The 20,900-nt window shown below is 43.0% G+C and overlaps 1 protein-coding gene across 3 annotated transcripts; it reads left to right on the top strand.

Annotated features, from left to right (window-relative positions):
• The first annotated feature begins 10,762 nt into the window (after window positions 1-10,762).
• Window positions 10,763-19,129, top strand: LOC123148248 (MLO-like protein 13). Of its 3 annotated transcripts, XR_006473691.1 has the most exons (15): window positions 10,763-11,211; window positions 13,168-13,225; window positions 13,547-13,704; window positions 13,981-14,097; window positions 14,172-14,226; window positions 15,600-15,733; window positions 16,574-16,648; window positions 16,764-16,852; window positions 16,929-16,978; window positions 17,257-17,297; window positions 17,469-17,681; window positions 17,770-17,837; window positions 17,978-18,038; window positions 18,122-18,752; window positions 18,856-19,129. XR_006473691.1 is itself a non-coding variant. In XM_044567635.1 (14 exons), exons 1-14 carry the CDS (start codon window positions 11,101-11,103, stop codon window positions 18,413-18,415), a joined length of 1,524 nt encoding a protein of 507 aa, XP_044423570.1. In that variant the 5' UTR covers window positions 10,763-11,100; the 3' UTR covers window positions 18,416-18,777. The 3 variants fall into 3 exon arrangements, 2 of the variants coding, with proteins under 2 accessions (XP_044423570.1, XP_044423571.1); XM_044567635.1 differs by lacking the exon at window positions 18,856-19,129 and having other exon boundaries at window positions 18,122-18,777; XM_044567636.1 differs by lacking the exons at window positions 10,763-11,211; window positions 18,856-19,129 and adding an exon at window positions 11,270-13,047 and having other exon boundaries at window positions 18,122-18,777.
• Window positions 19,130-20,900: the final 1,771 nt, after the last annotated feature.

Genomic DNA, 20,900 nt, shown 5'->3' with positions numbered 1-20,900 from the left:
TCTACGACAGCACAAGTATGACTATCTTGATTTTGTCATAAAATTGTCATGGATGTACATGCATGACAGAAAATGTGACCTACTATGAAAAACATGTATCATCACAGAAGTGTTTTTTTGTAGTGGAAGTAGATGAGATCTGAACCAGCACGACGGTGTGGTGGTGGTGGTGGTGGCAACGGAACTCCGGCAGGGCTTCGCCAAGCACGTACCGGTGAAACGTGAGAGGAGTTGGGACAGGCAATGGGCAAGGGTGAAGGGTTGGCTGCCCCCATGCGCCTCCCCCATCTATATATAGGCTAGGGGCAGGGGAGGGCGTCCGAAACCCATCTAGGGTCGGCCACAAGGTTGAAATCCCTTTAAACTTGGAGATAACATCTTATCTCTAGATTTAAACAACATGTGCCTTGGGGAATGGGGCTGCCAGCCTAAGTGGGCTTTAGCCCCACCCCTCGGTCTATGTGGGCCCTTCCTAGGTCGTTGGGCCCCATGGTGGAACCCCCGGAACCTTCTAGAACCTTTTCGGTACAATACCAAAAAAATCGAACTTTTTCCAGAGCCCAAAATATGACTTCCCATATATAAATCTTTACCTTCGGACCATTCCAGAGCTCCTCGTGATGTCCTGGATTCCATCCGGGACTCCGAATAACCTTTGGACTTTCCAGTATTAATATCTTAGTACTACCCTAGCGCTACCGAGTGTTAAGCGTGCCACCCTACGGGTTCGAGAATCATGTAGACATGACCGAGACACCTCTACGGTCAATAACCAATAGCGGGACCTAGATGCCCATATTGGTTCCTACACATTCTACGAAGATCTTATCGGTCGAACCTTGATGTCAAGGATTCAGCTAATCCCGTATGCAGTTCCTTTGTCTATCGGTATGTTACTTGCCCGAGATTCGACCGTCGGTATCTCCATACCCAGTTCAATCTCGGTACCGACAAGTCTCTTTACCTGTTCCATAATACAAGATCCCATGGCTAACTCATTAGTCACATTGCTTGCAAGCTTCTTGTGATGCTGTATTACCGAGTGGGCCCTGAGATACCTCTCTGTCATACGGAGTGACAAATCCCAGTTTTGATCCATGCCAATTCAGCAGACTCCCTCGGAGATACCTGTAGAGCACCTTTATAGTCACCCAGTTACGTTGCGACGTTTGGTACACACAAGGTACTCCTCCGGTGTCAGTGAGTTGCATGATCTCATGGTCATAGGAACATATACTTTGACATGCAGAAAACGGCAGCAATAAACTTGATACGATCATACACTACGTGTATAGTTTGGGTCTTGTCCATCACATCATTCTCCCAATGATGTGATCTCATTATCAAATGACAACTCATGTCTATGACTAGGAAATCATAGCCATCTTTGATCAACGAGCTAGTCTGGTAGAGGCTTACTAGGGACATATTGTTGTCTATGTATCCACACATGTATTTGAGTTTCCAATCAATACAATTCTAGCATGGATAATAAATGATTATCATGAACAGGGAAATATGATAATAACTAATTTATTATTGCCTCTAGGGCATATTTCCAACAGTATTCACACATGTATTTAGGTTTCCGATCAATACAATTCTAGCATGAATAATAAACAATTTTCATGAATAAGGAAATATAAAATAACAACGTTATTATTGCCTCTAGGGCATATTTCCTTCATAATGATAGAGGATGGAGATACAAAGGAAGAAAAGACTATCTCAGATTTCACCTTAGCGGTGCCAAGGACACAAAATCTGGATGATCGATCGAGAGATATTTATCACTCCGCTTCTAATGTTCTCCTTGATGTTCTAGATACCACGGTCATGCTTAAAAGCGTCAACATGAACATCAAGTAAAAGTCGGACTTTGGGAGCACAAAGAATCCATAAGAACAACTTTTGGAATAATTCATACAAAATCCTCATGGGAGAATGGCCATATTGCTGAATCAAGATATGCAATAATAGATATTTCTGCTAGGTGTGTTGGCCACAACATCCACTTTACCGGGTCACAGAGAGACCAATATTATAATTCTTGGGATGTGTTCCAACCATCATATTTGTCTGAGATTCAGATCTGGTTGGTGACAGGATACTCGGACTCAGCATATCTGAAAAGAAAGTTTGGAACACAAATCGATGAGATGACGTTGCCAAATTCTCCGGAGATGAACTACGGAAGCAAGCTACAAAACAAGAGCTGGATTGTAGTAGACACGTGAACACACTGTCCAAGACAATCATGACCACAAAAAAATCTTACAACAAAATGCAACGGAGTTCTGGTTGGGAACCATCATTAAGGACATCAAAATCCTTGTGCATGTCCGTCTGGGACCTTCTGATTAGCACTTATGAATGAACTTATTATCCTTGAACAAATAAGTCAGTGGCTTGGTGTGCTAGGGAATACATATGGAATAGAGGTTGAAAATCTACCAAACCATAGAATACTTTCGGGCATGTATGACTGACTTGGGATGGTTCCAGAGGAAGCAAAAACAAGCTTTCTCGAATTCACGACGACAACTTACATCAAATACATGTGAATTAGAGGAAGTCACTCCTTTCATCCAAACATATACTTCATGAACTGACCCGAAGATAATGCTTTCACAAGTTTCCAACACTAGCTTAATGTTCATCACGAATCACGAAGAAGATAAAATGTCGCTGATGGGCTCAACAACAACTCATCGAGATTTCCATGAAGATGGAATTCCCCGACTATGTGAACAAGGTGATAGCATTGGTCAGACCAAAAGATATAATGGTGTATGCTCCTGAAAACTACCACGAGTAAAACGACATTACGAAAATTGTTGGTTCCGTTTTTGATTTGATGATATCCACACTCAAATCAAAGAATGGATAAGACAATAGATCCAACAATTGATCACGAAGATCAGTCGATGAAGATATCATCTTTCTTCAGCACACACGCAAACACAAAAGATATCCCTTCGAAATAAACTAAGTTAGGTGAAGCTTTTGTCTTCCAACTCTTCAAGTTTTTGTTTAGCTTAACCAAGTAGTTCAAGGTATCCAACACAAATTCTTGGAGAAGGGGTGATTTAGAGAAAAACTAACTTGATCACGAACTCAACATAATGGCCAAGAGACGACCTGGTGATACTTTCGAAGCATAAGGGCTATATATTGCCCGTACTTAGGTCTCGCTTCAAGCAATCACGGGAATCGGCCAGCCCAACAATCGGTTTCTAATTAGCACTACGCACGCTCACTGGGGGCGCATCTATTTGTTACTAGATTGGTGTATGGTTTTTTTAATTGTTGTGTAAATCTGGCTTGTTCGGTTTTCGCTTATTTTCTCTTTATGATTTTCTTTGGTTTTGTGGTTTTTTGTTTTTCTTAATTTCTTCATCTGTTTTCTTCAGTTTGTTCTTTTTTTTACCAGTTTCCTTCGATTTTTGCCTAGTTTTTATTTGTTTTCTTTGGGCTTTTTTTTGTTTCTTTCTTTGGTTTTAAGATGGTTTTTCTATGCTTTTATTTCTTTCTTCGGTTTTCACCTGTATTCTTTTTTTTCCTTTTTTTTCAACACATGTCTATGTTTCTTATACACAATGTACTCTTTTGTATAAATCTAGAATATTTTTTATACATGTTTAAAAATCTCAAATACATGACTAACACTTTATATATTTATTTGTCTAAATTTTGAACACATGCCAGTGTTTTTTTCATAGACATTGTACATTTTTATACATCAGGAATAATTTTTATATATGTTTAAAAATTTTAAATACATGGTTTTTTTATATTTTAACATTTTTATACATGTGTAACAATTTTCAAATACATGTTTAATAATTTTTATATGCACAATGAACACTATAAAAATAAAATATAAAATAAAAATAAACAAAAACAAAAGGGAGGAAATATAAATAAAAATAAAAAACAGAAAAGCAAAACAAATTAAAATGGAAAACAAGAAACTGCGAATAGAACACCAGAAGAGAAAAAAAGCACTGGTACGTTGACTCCTGGCAAAATCATGAGGCGCCCTGGGCCTGGCCTATTAACCGGCGCTGCAGGCGATGTTACGAATGGCTCTAATTTCTGCCTATGAATGTTTGCACTTCATGAAAAGGAACAGGTCCAAGGTTAATAGTTTTTCAGCTCTCAAACTTGATATGATGAAAGCATATGACCGTGTGGAATGGCAGTATCTGGAGGCAATAATGTTGAAGCTTGGTTTTGACCAACAGTGGGTCAAGGTAATAATGGGGATGGTCAGGTCTGTATCATTCTCTGTTTTGTTCAATGGAAAAAAGTTGGAAAGTTTCAGACCAACAAGAGGGATTCGACAGGGAGATCCTATTTCACCCTACCTTTTTTTGTTAGCAGCGGAGGGCCTTTCGTGCCTTTTAAAGTCTAATCAGTCATCACATTTAAGTGGGATCAAGGTGGCTTCAACGGCTCCGCCGGTGAATCACCTCCTGTTTGCCGATGACAGCCTGCTGTTTTTCAAAACTAGTGCTGAGGGTGCGAATGAGGTATCAAACCTATTGAACCAATATTGTGATGCATCAGGGCAGCGGGTTAATAAGGATAAGTCTTCTATCTTCTTTAGCAAGGGCTGTCCTAACAGTACTCGGGAATTGGTGAAACTGTCATTGCAAGTTCCAAACGAATCTCTGAATGAAAGGTATTTGGGTATGCCGACGGATGTGGGTCACTCAAAGAATGGCACTTTCAAATTCCTAAAGGACAGGATTTGGAATAAGGTGAAGGGATGGATTGCAAAAATTCTGTCAGCTGGAGGAAAAGAGGTTCTTATTAAATCAGTGGCTCAGGCTATCCCTATTTATTCTATGGCATGTTTCCGACTACCTCGTGGTCTATGTGAGCATATAAACTCTTTGATTCGAGGGTTTTTGTGGGGAAGCAAAGAAGGAAAAAGGAAGCCACATTGGGTATCATGGCAGGTAATGACAAGTCCAAAATATATGGGGGGCCTTGGCTTTCGGGATCTTGAGATTTTCAACTTGGCATTATTGGCACGACAAGCATGGCGTTTACTACATGATCCATCTTTGCTCAGCGCTAGAATTTTAAAAGCGGTGTATTTTCCCACAACCACTTTTCTTGATGCAAAACTTGGCTCCAATCCATCACAAATATGGCGGTCTATACTGGATGGAAGGGAGGTTCTCAAGCAGGGTGTCTCTCGCCGGATTGGGAATGGTCGTTCAACTCCTATCTGGACTAGCAACTGGATTCCGCGTGAACCTCTGCTCAGACCTCTCATGCCTTTGGTCCCGAACCCACCTAAAATGGTGCATGAGCTTATAAACCATACCGAGGCAGCATGGAATACAGACTTGGTACGCCAGGTTTTCTTACCTATGGATGCAGAGGCGATCTTGAGCATTCCTTTGTGCACACGTAACATTGAGGATTTTTGGGCTTGGCATTTTGAGAAGAAAGGAATTTTCAGTGTGAGATCAGCTTACCGGATGCTTGTTGAAACAAAGATCAGGCGTAAGAATTGGCTGGAGAGAGTGCCGGGGTCTTCTAGTTCAGGGGAAGCAAAGACGTGGACCAAACTATGGAAATTGTCAGTACCTTCAAAACTGAAAATTTTCGTCTGGCGCTTTGCTCACCAGTCCATACCTTTGGCAGATGTCCTGCACCAAAGGAAGATGGCGACATCAAGCACATGTAATCTGTGTGGATGCGCCGATTCATGGCGCCACTCATTTTTGGACTGTACAGTGGCCAGATGTACGTGGGCATTATCGGATGCAAATGTGGCTGAACATATGATTTTATGCAGTGATCCTAGGGCGAAACAGTGGTTGTTCTTCATGCATGATTCCTTGTCGCACGATGAATTTACGAGGATGATTGTCACATTGTGGGCCATCTGGACGGCGAGGCGTAAAGCAATCCATGATAACATCTTCCAGAGCCCCGAACAAATCCATCGATTTGTGCAATCCTATATGGCCGAGCTAGAGACGGTTAATGCCAGAAAGGAGAAGGTGCAGCCACCATCAATCCGAGACACGAGAAGGAGCTGGATTCCTCCCTCTTTGAATCATGCAAAGATCAATGTTGATGGTGCTTTCTCACAGAATGGCAGCGTTGGAGCGGCAGCAGCTTTCTGCAGGAACGAACATGGAGATTACTTAGGGGCATCGGTCTTGGTGGCGCCTAATATGACTGATCCGACTGCTCTGGAAGCACTGGCTTGCCGAGAATGTCTGTCCCTAGTCGCAGATCTTAATCTCTCAAATATCCATTTGGCCACTGACTGCCAGGGACTGGTGGAAGAAATCAAGAATGGATCCAGTGCATTCCATGGGGCGATCATTCAGGAAATTCAGTCTAGGATGATACCTTTTACAAGTTGCTTTTTCTCCTTCGAAAGTAGAACTTGTAATTTTGAGGCACATAGCCTCGCAAAGCACGCCTCTTCTCTAGGAGCTGGTAGACATATTTGGCTCGATCTTCCCTATGATCCAGTCAACATTCCTGTAAACATTTTGCAACAGAGTTAATAAAAAGCGTGTGTTTGCTTAAAAAAACGAATGGCTCTAAGCGATGTATAGCCGCTCCCCGAGACCAACTAACCAGCGGTTACCTCTTGAGGACCCCGCAAGGATCACTTTATGGGCCCGGAAGCATGCAATGCGGTGCGTCCAGTCGCCGCCATGTGTCTATGGTAGTGTGCTCCCTCTATTTTTTTGTTATGTACGTTTTTGGGGGATTTTGATGTTTTTTTTGGTTTTTGGCTTTCCAGTTTTCGCCTGGCTTCCCCTAGGTTTTGAAGAAATTCAATTTTTTTTTGTGAAGCACTACTGTGCTTCTTAAAAAAATATGTGCTTTCATAAAAAACACATATTTTCTTTTTGTGAAAGTACATATATGCTTATGTGGGTTGATCTTCTCGGGAAAAATACATGTGTGCTTCCAGGAGAAACAACACTGTGCTTCTCACAAAGAAAAAACAATTTGTGCTTCCACAAGAAAACACATACGTGTAAGCACATATTTGCTTTTGTGAAAGCATGTATTTGCTTCTGCAAGAATCACATTTGTTCTTCTCGAAAAAATATGCTTCTACGAGAAGCATATATTTGCTTCTTGTGAAAGCATAGATTTGTTTCAGCGAGAACCATAATTGTGTTTCTCGAAAAGAAAAATTTGAAAACCAACAACCATGCTTTGGGCTCTGGGTTTTTTCTTCTGTTATTTGTGTATTTTGGTTTTTTCTCGCTTGCTTGTCTTTTCAGTTTTCATTTTTTGGATTTTTTTGTATTCATTTTTTTGTTCTTTTCCATTCTTTTTGTGGAAAAACAGTATGTCAAAAACCTATTACATGAGATCTAGTTTGAAGATATCGACGCAAGAAATCCAACAATGAAAATAGTTCGAAAGGACGTCCGGTTCAAGAGATGAAAAGGTTTTCAATAAATGAATCACAATTTTTTTTGAAAACTCTCATAGTGACAAGTGACACATGCATTGCACAGTCGTCAGCTCCTAAGAAGGTGAGGGTTGACCTTTGCAAGATATAATCTTTATACTAGTGATTTCGCTACTCCCATCCTAAACGTGGCTCCTATTTGCCGCATAGATCGCTGTGTAGCGACCTAGCGCGTACCCCCCCCCCCCCCCCCCCCCGGTGCCCCAGTGCCTCTCCACTGTATGGGTCGGCCCTTTTGTTTTATTTTTCAATGGTTTCAGGAAGTTCTAGAACCTTCCTTGAACCGGTTTTTCTTTTCCTTTTATTTTTTGCCTGGTTATTTACTTATTTTTTTCTTCTTTCTTCTTTCTTTTTCATTTTTTTGGTTCTATTTTTTCATTATCATTTCCTTTTTTGATGTTCATTTTTCTTTTTTATTTCATTTTTATTTCTGAACATCTTTCAAATTCCTGATCATTTTCTTGAAATCATGAATATGTACTTTTTTTGAAAAAACATGAAACTTTCTTTTATAAAATTTGAAACTATGCACATTTTTTGAAATTCATGATTATTTTGAATTGACAAAGATTTTTTTAAATTGGGGAACAAATATTGCAATTCATGTTTTGACATTAATGAACATTTTTCGAATTCATTGTCATTTTTTGAATGAGAGAACATTTTTGAAATTTGGGACCTAATTTTAAAATTTGTGATTTATTTTTGAATTTTTGTTAACTTTATTTTTCAAAAACTTATGAAATGTTTTAAAATTCACGGACACTTTTTGAATCTGCGATTTTTTTGTAAACTATGACCATTTTCTATTTTCTGAATGTTTTTTTTCAAAATGTTCCACATTTTTTGAATTTGAACACTTTTTTAAAATGACTCACTTTTTTGAATCCTTGAACAGTTTATGATTTGCTGAACATTTATTATAATTTAGAACTATCTCGAATTCATGAAAATATTATGATTTCTTGATTTTTTTTTCAAAATTCACAATCTGTTTGTGAAGGAAATATGCCCTAGAAGCAATAATAAAGTTGTTATTTTATATTTCCTTATTCATGATAAAGGTTTATTATTAATGCTAGAATTGTATTGATCGAAAACTTAAATACATAGACTAGCTCGTTGATCAAAGATGGTTAAGGTTTCCTAACCATAGACATGTGTTGTCATTTGATAACGGGATCACATCATTAGGAGAATGATGTGATGGACAAGACTCATCCATTAGCTTAGCATATGATCGTTCAATTTATTGCTACTACTTTCTTAATGTCAAATACATGTTCCTTCAACCATGAGATCATGCAACTCCCGGATACCGGAGGATTACCTTGTGTGCTATCAAACGTCACAACGTAACTAGGTGATCATAAAGATGCTCTACATGTATCTCCGAAGGTGTCTGTTGAGTTGGCCTGAATCGAGATTGAGATTTGTCACTCCGTGTATCAGAGAGGTATCTCTGGGCCCTCTCGGTAATACAACATCACAAGAAGATTGCAAGCAAAGCGACTTAGGAGTTAGTTACAGGATGATGTATTACGGAACGAGTAAAGATACTTGCCGGTAACGAGATTGAACTAGGTATGAAAATACCGACGATCGAATCTCGGGCAAGTAACGTACCGATGGACAAAGAGAATTACGTATGTTGTCATAAGGTTCGACCGATAAAGATCTTCGTAGAATATGTAGGAGCCAATATGGGCATCCAGGTTCCGCTATTGGTTATTAACCGGATAAGTGTCTCGGTCATGTCTACATAGTTCTCGAACCCGTAGGGTCCGCACGCTTAACGTTCGTTGACGATATATTATTATATGAGTTATGTATGTTGGTGACTGAATGTTGTTCGGAGTCCCGGATGAGATCACGGACATGACGAGGAGCTCCTAAATGGTCCGAAGGTAAAGATCAATATATAGGATGATATGGTTAGGCCAAGGGGTAAGGCCCGCGGGGCCTTAGGTCGGTGCAAAAGGATGTTTTGCAGAGGTCAGGGCCCAAACACCGGAGACCGTGTCATCTGGCCCTGGGCCAAACGCCGAGGCCCATGGCATCTGGGCCAGACGCCAAGGACTGTGGCGTCTGGTCCCGGAAGTCCGAGAAGGACTCTTCCTTGCAGGCAAAACCGACTTTGAGGAGGCTCTTTCTCCAACTTTCGACCCTAGGGCTCAACATATAAATAAAGGGGCAGGGTTAGCACCCGGAACACATCAAGATACACCAAGCCGTGTGTCGGCAACCCCGCCCGTCTAGTTTATCCTCCATCATAGTTTTTGTTGTGCTTGGCGAAACCCTGCGGAGATTGTTCCTCACCAACACCATCACCACGTCGTCGTGCTGACGGAACTCATCTACTACTTCACCCCTCTTGCTGGATCAAGGGCCAGGATGTCATCGAACTAAATGTGTGCTGAACGTGAAGGTGCCGTACGTTCGGTACTTGATCGGAATGGATCGTGAAGGTGTACGACTACTTCAACCGCGTTGATAAACGCTTCCGCTTAATGATTTTCAAGGGTATGAAGATGCTCTCCCTCTCTTGTAGTTATGCATCTCCATGGATAAATATTGCGTGTGCCTAGAATTTTTTTTTGTTTTTCATGCAACGTTTCTCAACTGTTTGTAATTTAAAACTTTTTAAAAATATCAAATTGTTCTAAAGATGAAAAGAACAAATAGAAAAACAGAGAAAACAGTGAAATGGATAAATATGGACGTCCGGCCCCGCACATGGTTCTGCCGAAAACCACGTGTTGGGGGAGTGGGAGGTGCACATTTGTTCCCTCTTCAGCACGTCGGTTCCTTCTCATGAAGGGTAGCCCTTAATTTTGCCGCTCCCGTGAAGCAACTTGTGGTTGGATAGTTAGGTGGACAATGATAACCCCAGCCCAGCAGGTTCAAGTCCTGGTGCTCGCATTCTTTTTAAATTTATTTCAGGATTTGGGCGATACATATTTAGTGGGGAGAGACATTCTCGTCGACTACGAGACGCTGGTGACCTCGTCAATCTCAAGATGATATGTCGGTCCAGTCTCTCAAAGATACTCCTAGAGGTAGGGTGTGCATGTGTGTTCGTAGGAATAAGTATGTACCGTGTATTTTTTGAGGGAAACGTATGCATGTATATAAGAGCACACGCGTCGGTATCGTGTTAAAAAAATCGCCGCTCCCCTCCACAGGTGTGTGCGGCGGCACGTTTTATGATGGGCCGGGCCTGCCGGCCCAGATGGTCAGGTATGTCTCACGACCCAGCGGCTCGTCCTGCCACCGGAAGGAATGGACCGTCCGTCGGCCGGCAGCTTGGCGCGTCAGGACTCAGGACACGAGAAGACCGGCGGCTGAAGCAAAGCATCCCCGTCCGCCCCCTTCCCCACACGCGCACAGCGTGCTAGCCAGGAGCAAGCACAGCACTAGCCACTAGCTAGAGCGCACGAGCGCGGGGATGGAATCGATCCGGTGGCCGCGGTCGGCAAGGCAGCGCTGCGACAGGCCGATTCCTTCCTTGCCGCTCGCCTTGCCCCCATCCCCCTTTAACCGCACGCCACCTTACCCGAGAACCTAGCCATGGTTGCCAAGCCGCCGCCGCAGCAGCATAATCAGAAGAAGATCGAGGCGGAGGCATGGACGACGCGTCCCTCGAGCACACGCCCACCTGGGTCGTGGCCGCCGTCTGCTTCGTCATCGTCTCCGTCTCCCTCGCCGCCGAGCGCTTCCTCCACTACCTCGGCAAGGCACGCCTCCCCCCTCCGACCCTCCCTATTCACACCCCCCCCCCCCCCCCCCTATTATCAGCTCATTTTTTTATTTTTTTATTTTACATTCCGCGGACAAATCAGTATATGCTCGTTGGTTACTTGGTTCGACCGTGGAAGCAGGAAAAATGTACTACTCCTGCCAATTCCTATACCTGCCAAATTGAACTGCAAAAACGTGTTATATTTAGCTAGAAAGGTAGTACTAGTACTATACCTGCCAATTCCTGGTGAACTGTGGGGGTTCAGGTGAAGGATTGTATGAAATTTTGGTCTCTGCGGCAAAACGAACTTGCTGGGGTTAGGCGCCTGTTCCTTCTGGCATTCGATTTGCGAGCTCAAGTGGATTTTTTGGCCCAATTTACTCTCCCCTGACCCTCTCTATGTTGCAACTTTTGACACTGTACTTAGAATGAACAGTTACATGTCTATGAGCAAAATGTACTCCGTTATTAGCTTCACATATTCATGTTCCAGAATTCTACAAAAAAACACACTCCTTCGCTAGCATCATCAAGCAAGTGCAGTTCCCCGCTCGGTAGTTTGCTGGTGTAATACTTTCCATGGTCCGCGACATTGCTCTTTTTGCAGAACAGTTTCATTGTCAGCTATCCCTGAGTGTTGACTGGCTCAAATTAGGTTCACCAACTTTCTTCCTGGTTGTCTTCCTGTCAGTTATATGATCTGGGATAGTGCTGAAATCATGTTATTGCTCTTTTCTGTTACTTGATTGCTCAGTCTTCTTTGCATTTAGGACTTCTAAGGGTGCTACCATCTTGTATTATTTTATTGAAACCATAATAGTGATAAACTTTCATCTTGCACATTCCAAAAAGCAGGCAATCCATGTTAAGGTCTCAACACAGGATTTAATACTCAAGAACATTTTTTTCCTTTAACTTGCTTTTGAAGTCAGTGTTGGCCCTGTCCCGATGCCGAGTACTTCCGGCAACGGCGATACGACCGACGACGAACGACGACGAAGCAATGCAAGCTAGCTTCGTCCGATCAATCCACCCAGCGCAATACAAAGCTAGCCTCCAACTAGCAAAGCAGGTGCGCCTGATTGATCTACCGCTGGCTGAAGCAAATTCCACACGCGCGTACAAAGCCTAATCTACTTGATCGATTCTGGCTGGACGTAATACACGCACGCACGCGAAATGCTGGGTTGCCAAAGGCTCGTATCGAGCCTTGAGTTTATTCCTTCAACTCACGGTATTGTTTCCAGGGGCTGGATACACGTATATATATTAGCTGCTAGCCTGCCTAGTACTAGTCCTACTAGGTATCTCTAATCCCTACACTAGTCGGAGACGTACACATACATGTATCCTTACAGAACGTCGGGTTTAATCCCAACAATCACCCCCTAAACACGACGTCGTCACGTCACAGCACCGACGCCGATCCTTCTTCGCATCTTCAAGAACTTCTCTCGATCCAAAGTCTTGGTCACGATGTCCGCCAGCTGATCTTCGGTGCAAGTGTAGTTGACCTTCGTCTTACCTTCTTCCACGCAATCCTTTATGTAGTGATACACCGTATCAATGTGCTTACTCCTATCACGCCGCACTGGTTCTTCGCATAGAAAAGTTGTAGACTTTCCATCAACGTTGAGCACCACTCGTTTCGGACCTTGATCCATGAGATCACCGTGTAGCCTCTCTAGCCACACACTTTGGCACACCGCAGTGGTAGCTGCAATATACTCTATTGCATCAACTGCGGATACTTTGCTCTTCTTGCTCAGCTCAAGACGAGGTTCCATTGGAGCGACAATGCGATTGCAATCTTTCATGCCACGGCTTTCAAGTACCTTCCTTGCATATGCCTCCTGGCATAATGTGATCCCCTCCAGCTTTTGATGTACCTCTGTCCCGAGGTTGCAATGATTCCCCCATCCTACTTATGCTTTCTTCTACAACCGTGCAGGCATTAAAACATAAGCAGCAGAAAACATTGTATTCGTCCCTACAGAGACTAAAAGAAGGTAACATTCAGGAATATTGTTGTGTGAACTTATCAATTGGCATCTCAGCATGCCTTATTAATCGGACCATTCAGATTCATTTGTTATTAGTAACTGTATGCTAAATACATGCTATATCTATTATAAAACTTAAATAGTTTATTGTAGTATGTTTTTTCGGCAAATATGTACATGGTTGAAGAGCTTTGACTTCAGAAAATGATACATAGGAAACACGACAAAGGGTTGGCAAATATTTTGCTCACTTACTATATGATATTGATTTCTTCTTCTTCTTCTTGTTCCTCTGTGTCTTATCTGGTTCAATGACTACATATGCAGAGTTAATGCTTCTTGGATTCATTTCCTTCATCCTGAGTCTCTCACAGAGTTTTATTGTTCACATTTGCATTCCGGAAACCGCTACACGTTTCATGCTTCCATGCAAGAGAGAGAATCACAAAGTTATAGAAGAAGGTGGCATAGTTTGCAAGAAAAAGGTTAGGAAGTTCCATATTCGCAAAAATGTTGAGCCATCATTGTCCTGGAACTGAAACCTGATTGTATCTTCGAACTGGATGTCTTATTGTTGGGCACCTATTTTATGAGATACAGATCCTTCTATATTGGGTAGAAACGCCTCGTGTTATTTGTCTGTCACTGTGTCACATGAAGCAATGTAAAGTGGCATTCCTTAAAAGGGAAGCAGTTGAAGTGTATTATGCAGAAATGTATTCTAGAATGATCATTATAAAGATAGGCTTGCTCTGTTTCAGGGTGATGTCCCCTTTCTATCACTGGAGGCATTGCATCAGCTGCACATATTCATATTTGTACTTGGCTTGGTCCATGTGGTTTTCTGTGCTACAACAATATTGCTTGGTGGAGCGAAGGTACGTCTTCAAATAAAAAGTTAGGTATGACCATGTTTGTGCACGACAAACTTACTCCCGCTAAAATTTTCTAGATAAGAAGATGGAAGCATTGGGAGAATGGAATTCACCGAGATATACAACATAAATGTGCGTTATTGCCCTATCTTTTTTGTCTACTTGATTGATTTTTGTAAGTACTTGATGTGGGCTTCCTAGGTGACATTATATAATGTAGTTATATATTGGGACATATAATCAAATATGAAGAAATATGACATACTAAAGAGAGAGTCGGTCATGATTCGTGATTGTTATCCATACTCACTGTTAAGTTAAAAATGCAATTATATTCTTTATACACATGTTGCTTCATCACCAACCCCACCCCTAGCGTTCTCATGCTTCTACGCAGTTCTTCAAGATGTTTGTACTGGTTCTTGCCTGATCTTCCTGAGCTTCAAGAAATGTTAAAATTAAATAAGCATTGGAAGGCTGGTATTTGCTACCCCCTCTGTAAAGAAATATAAGAGCGTTTAGATCACTAGAGGTTTAGATCACTACTCTAGTGATCTAAACACTTATATTTCTTTACGGAGGGAGTACATTATTTGCATCCGATCAAACACCTTTTCAAGTTTTCTTGAATTATTTTTCTGCAGATTCTGTTGTCTTTGTACTAGAAAATTTTGAATGGGTGTGTGCAGTTACAGTCAGAAGTTGTCCTGTCCAGAGTCTCCAGACACATAATTAGTCCGACACAAATGAGTTTCACTTTTTTTAACAATACAAATAAGGACTTGCATGGATAGAAGAGTACACAATAGCTACTATATAACTCACAAATTACACACGATGTGTTTGTATTCCTCGTAAACACTTCAAGAAAACCCCTTGCTCATGCAAGAGTTGATTGTCGAATGTCGATACTTATTTTAAATCTTTGTTTTCACAAGATTAAATAAAAAATGCAGAAAATATATGTAAACATTTGCCCTCTCTGCCGGTCAGAGCAATACCAAATTTACAGGTAAATTCCATAACTTATAATGTTGAATAGGAAGCCCATCAAAATTATTTAGATCCTTAAACATTCATAACATATTGGGGCCATATGCCCATATACCTACACATAATTTATGCCTGAAAAAAATCTCACATATTGGGGTTACCCAGGCGTTCTGCGCATCCCTATGGCTCTACTAGATATGCCCCATGTGTCCACATTTTGACCATCGGTCAAATTCTGCAACAAGTATGCGATTTGTTGTCTGTTCTGTTGGTTTCGCGCCACAACATGAGCAACAACTGACATGGCAGAATAAGTGAATACTTCGCAGTTGGATGGAAACCGAGTCTCCTAATTTGCACTGTCTCCTTATGGCATCGATGCATTATATTTCTGCCTGTTCCATTGGCCCTTTTCCCCTTCATTTATGCTGTAAAGGGTCCGTTTGTGTTTTTTACTTAATAGGCGTTAAAGATTTCTGGCTCAATGTTTTCTTTTCTTTCTGGAGAAACAGTTGCAGAACTACAAACAGATATTGTAGGAAACGTTACACCATTGCATGTTGTGCTACGCCATAATCACCAGGGTGAATTGGTCAGTGAGCGAACCAGGGGATTTTGGAAGCAGCTGGCTGTTGTGAGCTGGATAGTAAGTCGTCTGCCAATCCTGTTATATTGCTCAATTCAGTTATCTAGAATGGTCTATCTGCACCTTGATTGCGTGCATGCATTTATCCAAATTATTATCTATATGTAACATAAGGATTCACTATGGTAAACATGTTTATCACATTGCATGCAGTAGCCTCGACTAAACTGCATGCGTTCACTGCTTCTCATTAGCATAACATGCAAAAGTAAATTTGACCAAGGTTTTTAAGGCGGTAAGGCTTCATAAGGCGATCTACCCCCACCTTACCGCCTAAGCAACACATAAGCGCCTAAGACCGACAAAATGCTAGGGAACTGCCAGGGCGCTTTACTGCCTAAGCGACGCCTTAGGCGTTGCTTATGGATGCCTTAAAAACGTGGAATTAGACAGAACTGTCAACTTTTATTAACTGACACTGGATGAAAATTATAGGAAATCACATTGTCATATTTACTTTTCATGCTCCTTAGGTAGATTATCGTAGTTGTGTACCAATGAATGCTCTATCATTTATTAGTCTGGGGAAAATGACTCAGCAGCTGGGTTTAGGGCCTGAACACACACTGTCCTCAAAATATGGCAAGCATGCGCACAAAACTGCAGTACGACATGATCATTCATTGATTCAAGGTGCTCCTGCTGTATGATTTTTTCAGTTGATGAATCAATTTCCAGAAAACATCCATTTGTCATTTACCATAATTAATTGCTCCCAGTCGCACAGTATGTATACAGTTATTGCGGTAATATTTATTTGAACCGTGTTCGTTTCATGTGTCACTATGTCTGTTAGTCTATCTTCGACTTGACCATAAAGGTTTGATTCACTCAATGCAGATTGCGTTCTCGAAGCAATTTCATGATTCTGTGGGTAAATCAGATTATGAAGCGCTTAGATCAGCGTTCGTCTTAGTAAGATATATTACTTACTTTAACTCTTGCATATTTTTCTCATGCATTTCTCCGTACTGCTATTGAAGGCTTGAAGCTAATAGGGTATTTTCTCCCTTTCTTCCATTTAATTCAGATACACTACCCAAGGCACCCAAACTTTGATTTCCACAAGTACATGACCCGTGCCCTTGAGCATGACTTTAAGAGGGTTGTTGGTATCAGGTTGGTATTTTTGTAGAGAAATTCTAACTTTGACTTGAATATATACGTGCCTTTAATATTAGTAACTTTGATGCAGCTGGTACCTGTGGCTTTTTGTTATCGTTTTCCTTTTGCTGAATATAAATGGTAAGTCTGACTGAACCACTGAACACATGTCCCTATAGTTTGTTAGATATGCAGTGCAGCTATAATCCCCGGTAACTTTACTTATTTTTCCACCACATGTTGTCATTTAAACTCTTAACCAGTCGAATCTGATGAATACCCTTTACCAAGCACTTGACTGTTGATTAAATATCTTAAGGTTTCATATATCGGCATCCGTCCATTTGTTGATCAGGATATGCATTTAATAGGTTTCTGTTCTGTATGTTCTTTATAATTTTATTTGCCACCAAATGCAGGATGGCACACATACTTCTGGTTAGCTTTCTTGCCTCTATTTGTAAGTATTCCTCTGCTACACTGCGTCTGTTCATTCAAATATCCTATTATGTACTGTACTTCTCAATTCTGATCACGCCTATGTTAGTTGTTATGCTTATTTAGTAAAAGTAATCTAAAAAACCCTTTTTATCTGATCGAGGACAATTCTTAACAATGGGGTAAATTGCAGCTCCTGCTTGTTGTTGGCGCAAAGCTACAGCACATTATTACTCGATTAGCTCAAGAGGCAGCAGCATCATTAGCAGATAAAACAAACCAAGTCCCGAACATAAAGCCATCCAAGGAGCATTTCTGGTTTGGGAAACCTTCAATTGTCCTTCATTTGATCCATTTCATCCTATTCCAGAACGCCTTCGAGATTGGTTTTTTCTTCTGGGTCTTGGTATTATCCTTTCCCACGCTCTCACCTAAACCAACTCCCGAATATAATTAGGCTCTGGAGCTAACTAACAAAGTCATGACCTCCACAGGTAACATATGGGTTCGATTCATGCATCATGGAGAAGAAGGCTTACGCCATCTCCAGACTTGTTATTGGGTCAGTAAAATTCAGGATTGCCATTTGTTCTCACGGATATTCCGTGGCCTTCTCATATACTCCCTCCGTAAAGAAATATAAGAGTGTTTAGATTACTTGTTAGTAGTACTTCAGAAATGATTTATGTGTTCTTTTTGCAGTCTGATCATCCAGGTGGTGTGCAGCTACATCACCCTGCCATTATACGCCATCGTCACCCACGTAAACTCCGTGAAATATTCACTCCCCCCTGCTTCCACAGTTTAAAAAGTCAGATATATGACACGCTGATTCTGTTGGGCCAGATGAGCGGAGACATCAAGCTGCAAGCGCTGGGCTCGGGCCTCCACGAGTCCGTGGCGAACTGGGCCACGGGTGCCCGGAAGAGGGGCCGCTCAGAGACGAGCCTCCGGAACTCACTCACCTTGAAGAAGGCCGGCGCCACGGATCCCGTCGCCGGCCGCGGCGACAGCGTCGAGATTCCGGTGGCGCGGGCGCCCAACGAGCGCTTCGGCAGCTCGCGCAACATGCTGACGCCGGCGGCAGTCCCCGACCTGGACGAGATCGTATCCGTCGCGGACGTCGACAGCCGGAGGTGAACGTGCAGAGGCGACAGGCTACATGCCGCGCTGGCATGCCCTGCCGGTGCCAGCCGGGGACATTGCTGGTGTCCGCCGGGGCTCTGTACATCTGGGCCGGGAGGGAGGGCGTACCGCCTGGTTGCGCAGGCAGGCGCCCTCGTCTCGTGCACGCTGACGGACACTACGCACTGTAATGTCACGGCTTCTCTGTAAACGGTACGAGCGGACAGGACGCGTCTCCGGCCGGCTGTCGCGACATGTCATGTGAGACACATGCTACAAAGGTCGTTGGCCTCCTTCGTCGTTTCCGCGTGATCTCTCCGTCGCTAGCGCTCGAAGCAGATGCTGCTCATGAGTGAGTGAATGATTTACAGACAAAACCGTTTTCTTTTGTCCTGATGAGACACTCACGTCGTCCGTGCATGAATGACTGACTACGCCATTTTTCCATCGCGTAGCTCCTCGCATGCGTGCACCTGCAGAGCAAGCAGCAGCGAGCGAGGCGAGTCCATATCGAAAGATGGATGGGCGTACGGCGCGTTCTCTCGATCCGTCCGTCCATCGACCGTGTTTGGACAGGGCCGAGCCGAGGTGCCTTCACGCTGCCGGCCGGCGCCGTGGGACCGACAACCTACGCCGTCGACCGCCTTGACGGACCCAGGGGCACAGTAGTAGTAGAGCCGTCGCCCAAGTCTGCATGGGCCGCACAATCCGGCCCGCCCGTGGTTTCAACGAAATAGTGAGCGTTATTATTTAGTAGCACATTGCAATATTGTCTCAAAAAAAAGTAGCACATTGCAAAGTCTCAATTTTTTTTACGCACATTGCAAATCCTCTTGCCAATTATTGCCGACTCGACGTCGCGCCGGCGTTGGCGTGCGCGCGCAGACAAGGCATCTCGTCTCCAGCACGCACGTCGGCTGCGCCTGCCGGCCTGCGCATGCATCGATCATGTCAGGGACATGCATTGATGCATATGCGTTTTCGCAAAAGAAAAAAAAACTTAAGAAAGGACATGCATATGCGTGCGTACGTGCAGAGCCGGCGACAGGCCTGGCCAATGGAGTGAGGCGTCATGCATGGTTCGTGGCTACTGCCTAGCTAGCCACCTGGTTAATGATGCCGTGCCGTGGATAGACGTGCGTGTTGCAAGAATATTCTACACGTCTTCTCTCTCTCTCTCTCTCTCTCTCTCAAAATGATTTGGACAAGATTGTGTCGTGATGATAGATGGAAGGGGACTGTACCGTGGTAAGCGCGTGCCATGCATGGGTCGTGTACCGTGGTGGCGCGTCAGAGACGCACGCACATGTTCGCAAAGCGGGCATATCCTTTTCCCTGGTATCTGTAAAGCCTGCATGCATCTTTTTACTCGATCCTTATAGCTCGTGTACGTCCTAGCTACTACACGTACACGCGACCTTTCTCATCACAGGCATAGCAAAGTACGCCTCCCAGGCCGCAAAAAGCCTAGCTATAACACAAGGGTGTCCCCGAGATCCATAGGTGGCATATATTGTCATCGAGATTTGTTCACTGCGTGCCGTCCGGTAGTGCAAGAGAAAGACGGCTCGATATACCAGACTTGTACTCCCTCGTTGCGAGCGGGGAGTACAAGTCTTTTCGTATGGATGTTTTTTGTAAGTGAGGAAAGCCTAGTAGAACGACGCACAACCTTGTGGATCGACATACGTTGCGCACTTGCAATTTAATTAAGCTGGGTCAACACTTCTTTATATACACTTCATTTTGGGCTCTATACTCCGATCTGCATGTGTGAGGCTGTGAGCAGCATATATTTTTTTCTGTCGTTTTTCCATCCATGACACGAGAGGCCACCGGCCGGCCTGCAATGGTAGTGGCTGTATCTATAGCTGCAGGGGCTATACGTGATCTTTTGTGCGAGGGAATGATGCAAAGCCATAGCACTCATAGGAGTGCAACGGATAACCTGACTGACTGTCAAGGAGAGATGTGGTCGATGCTGCATGGTGTGGCATGGCGTGAGCAGGCCGGAAGATGGGCTCCTCCTTTGCGTGGGTATCTTTCTTCCTGCCTGTCCTTGGGATCCCAGAATCGATCGGTGGGCCTAGCTCTGCCTGTGGGCCCCCGACATCTCAAGCTCCATCGTCGGCTGCACGCAATCGTCTGAATGAGTACCGTGGCTTACCTTGTCTCGAAAAAAATATAGTAACTGGCCACATTCATATTCGCCGTTGCGACATGCAACTAAAGATGATTATATGCACGGTTTTGATGATCCTAAGTTGCTTGAGGTTACTTATGTCTAAGTTCATATATGAAAAGTGCAACTTGGTGAAGAAGTGCAAATTGCACTTTTTACTAAATCGAACTTTTATGTTTCTAAGCGACTTGCAAACAAGAAATTTCAGTCGGCGGCCACTCAAGAATAACAATAGGAACCCCGCAAAAGAAAGAAGAAAAGAATAGCAATAGGAATAGACATGGCTATCATACTTCTATGATTCAACTGACCATGTTG

Source organism: Triticum aestivum, chromosome 7A, assembly GCF_018294505.1.
Source record: "Triticum aestivum cultivar Chinese Spring chromosome 7A, IWGSC CS RefSeq v2.1, whole genome shotgun sequence".
Classification (NCBI taxonomy): Eukaryota; Viridiplantae; Streptophyta; class Magnoliopsida; order Poales; family Poaceae; genus Triticum; species Triticum aestivum.
The sequence above is the reverse complement of the archived record's forward strand: the minus strand, read 5'-3'. Positions and strand labels throughout refer to the sequence as shown.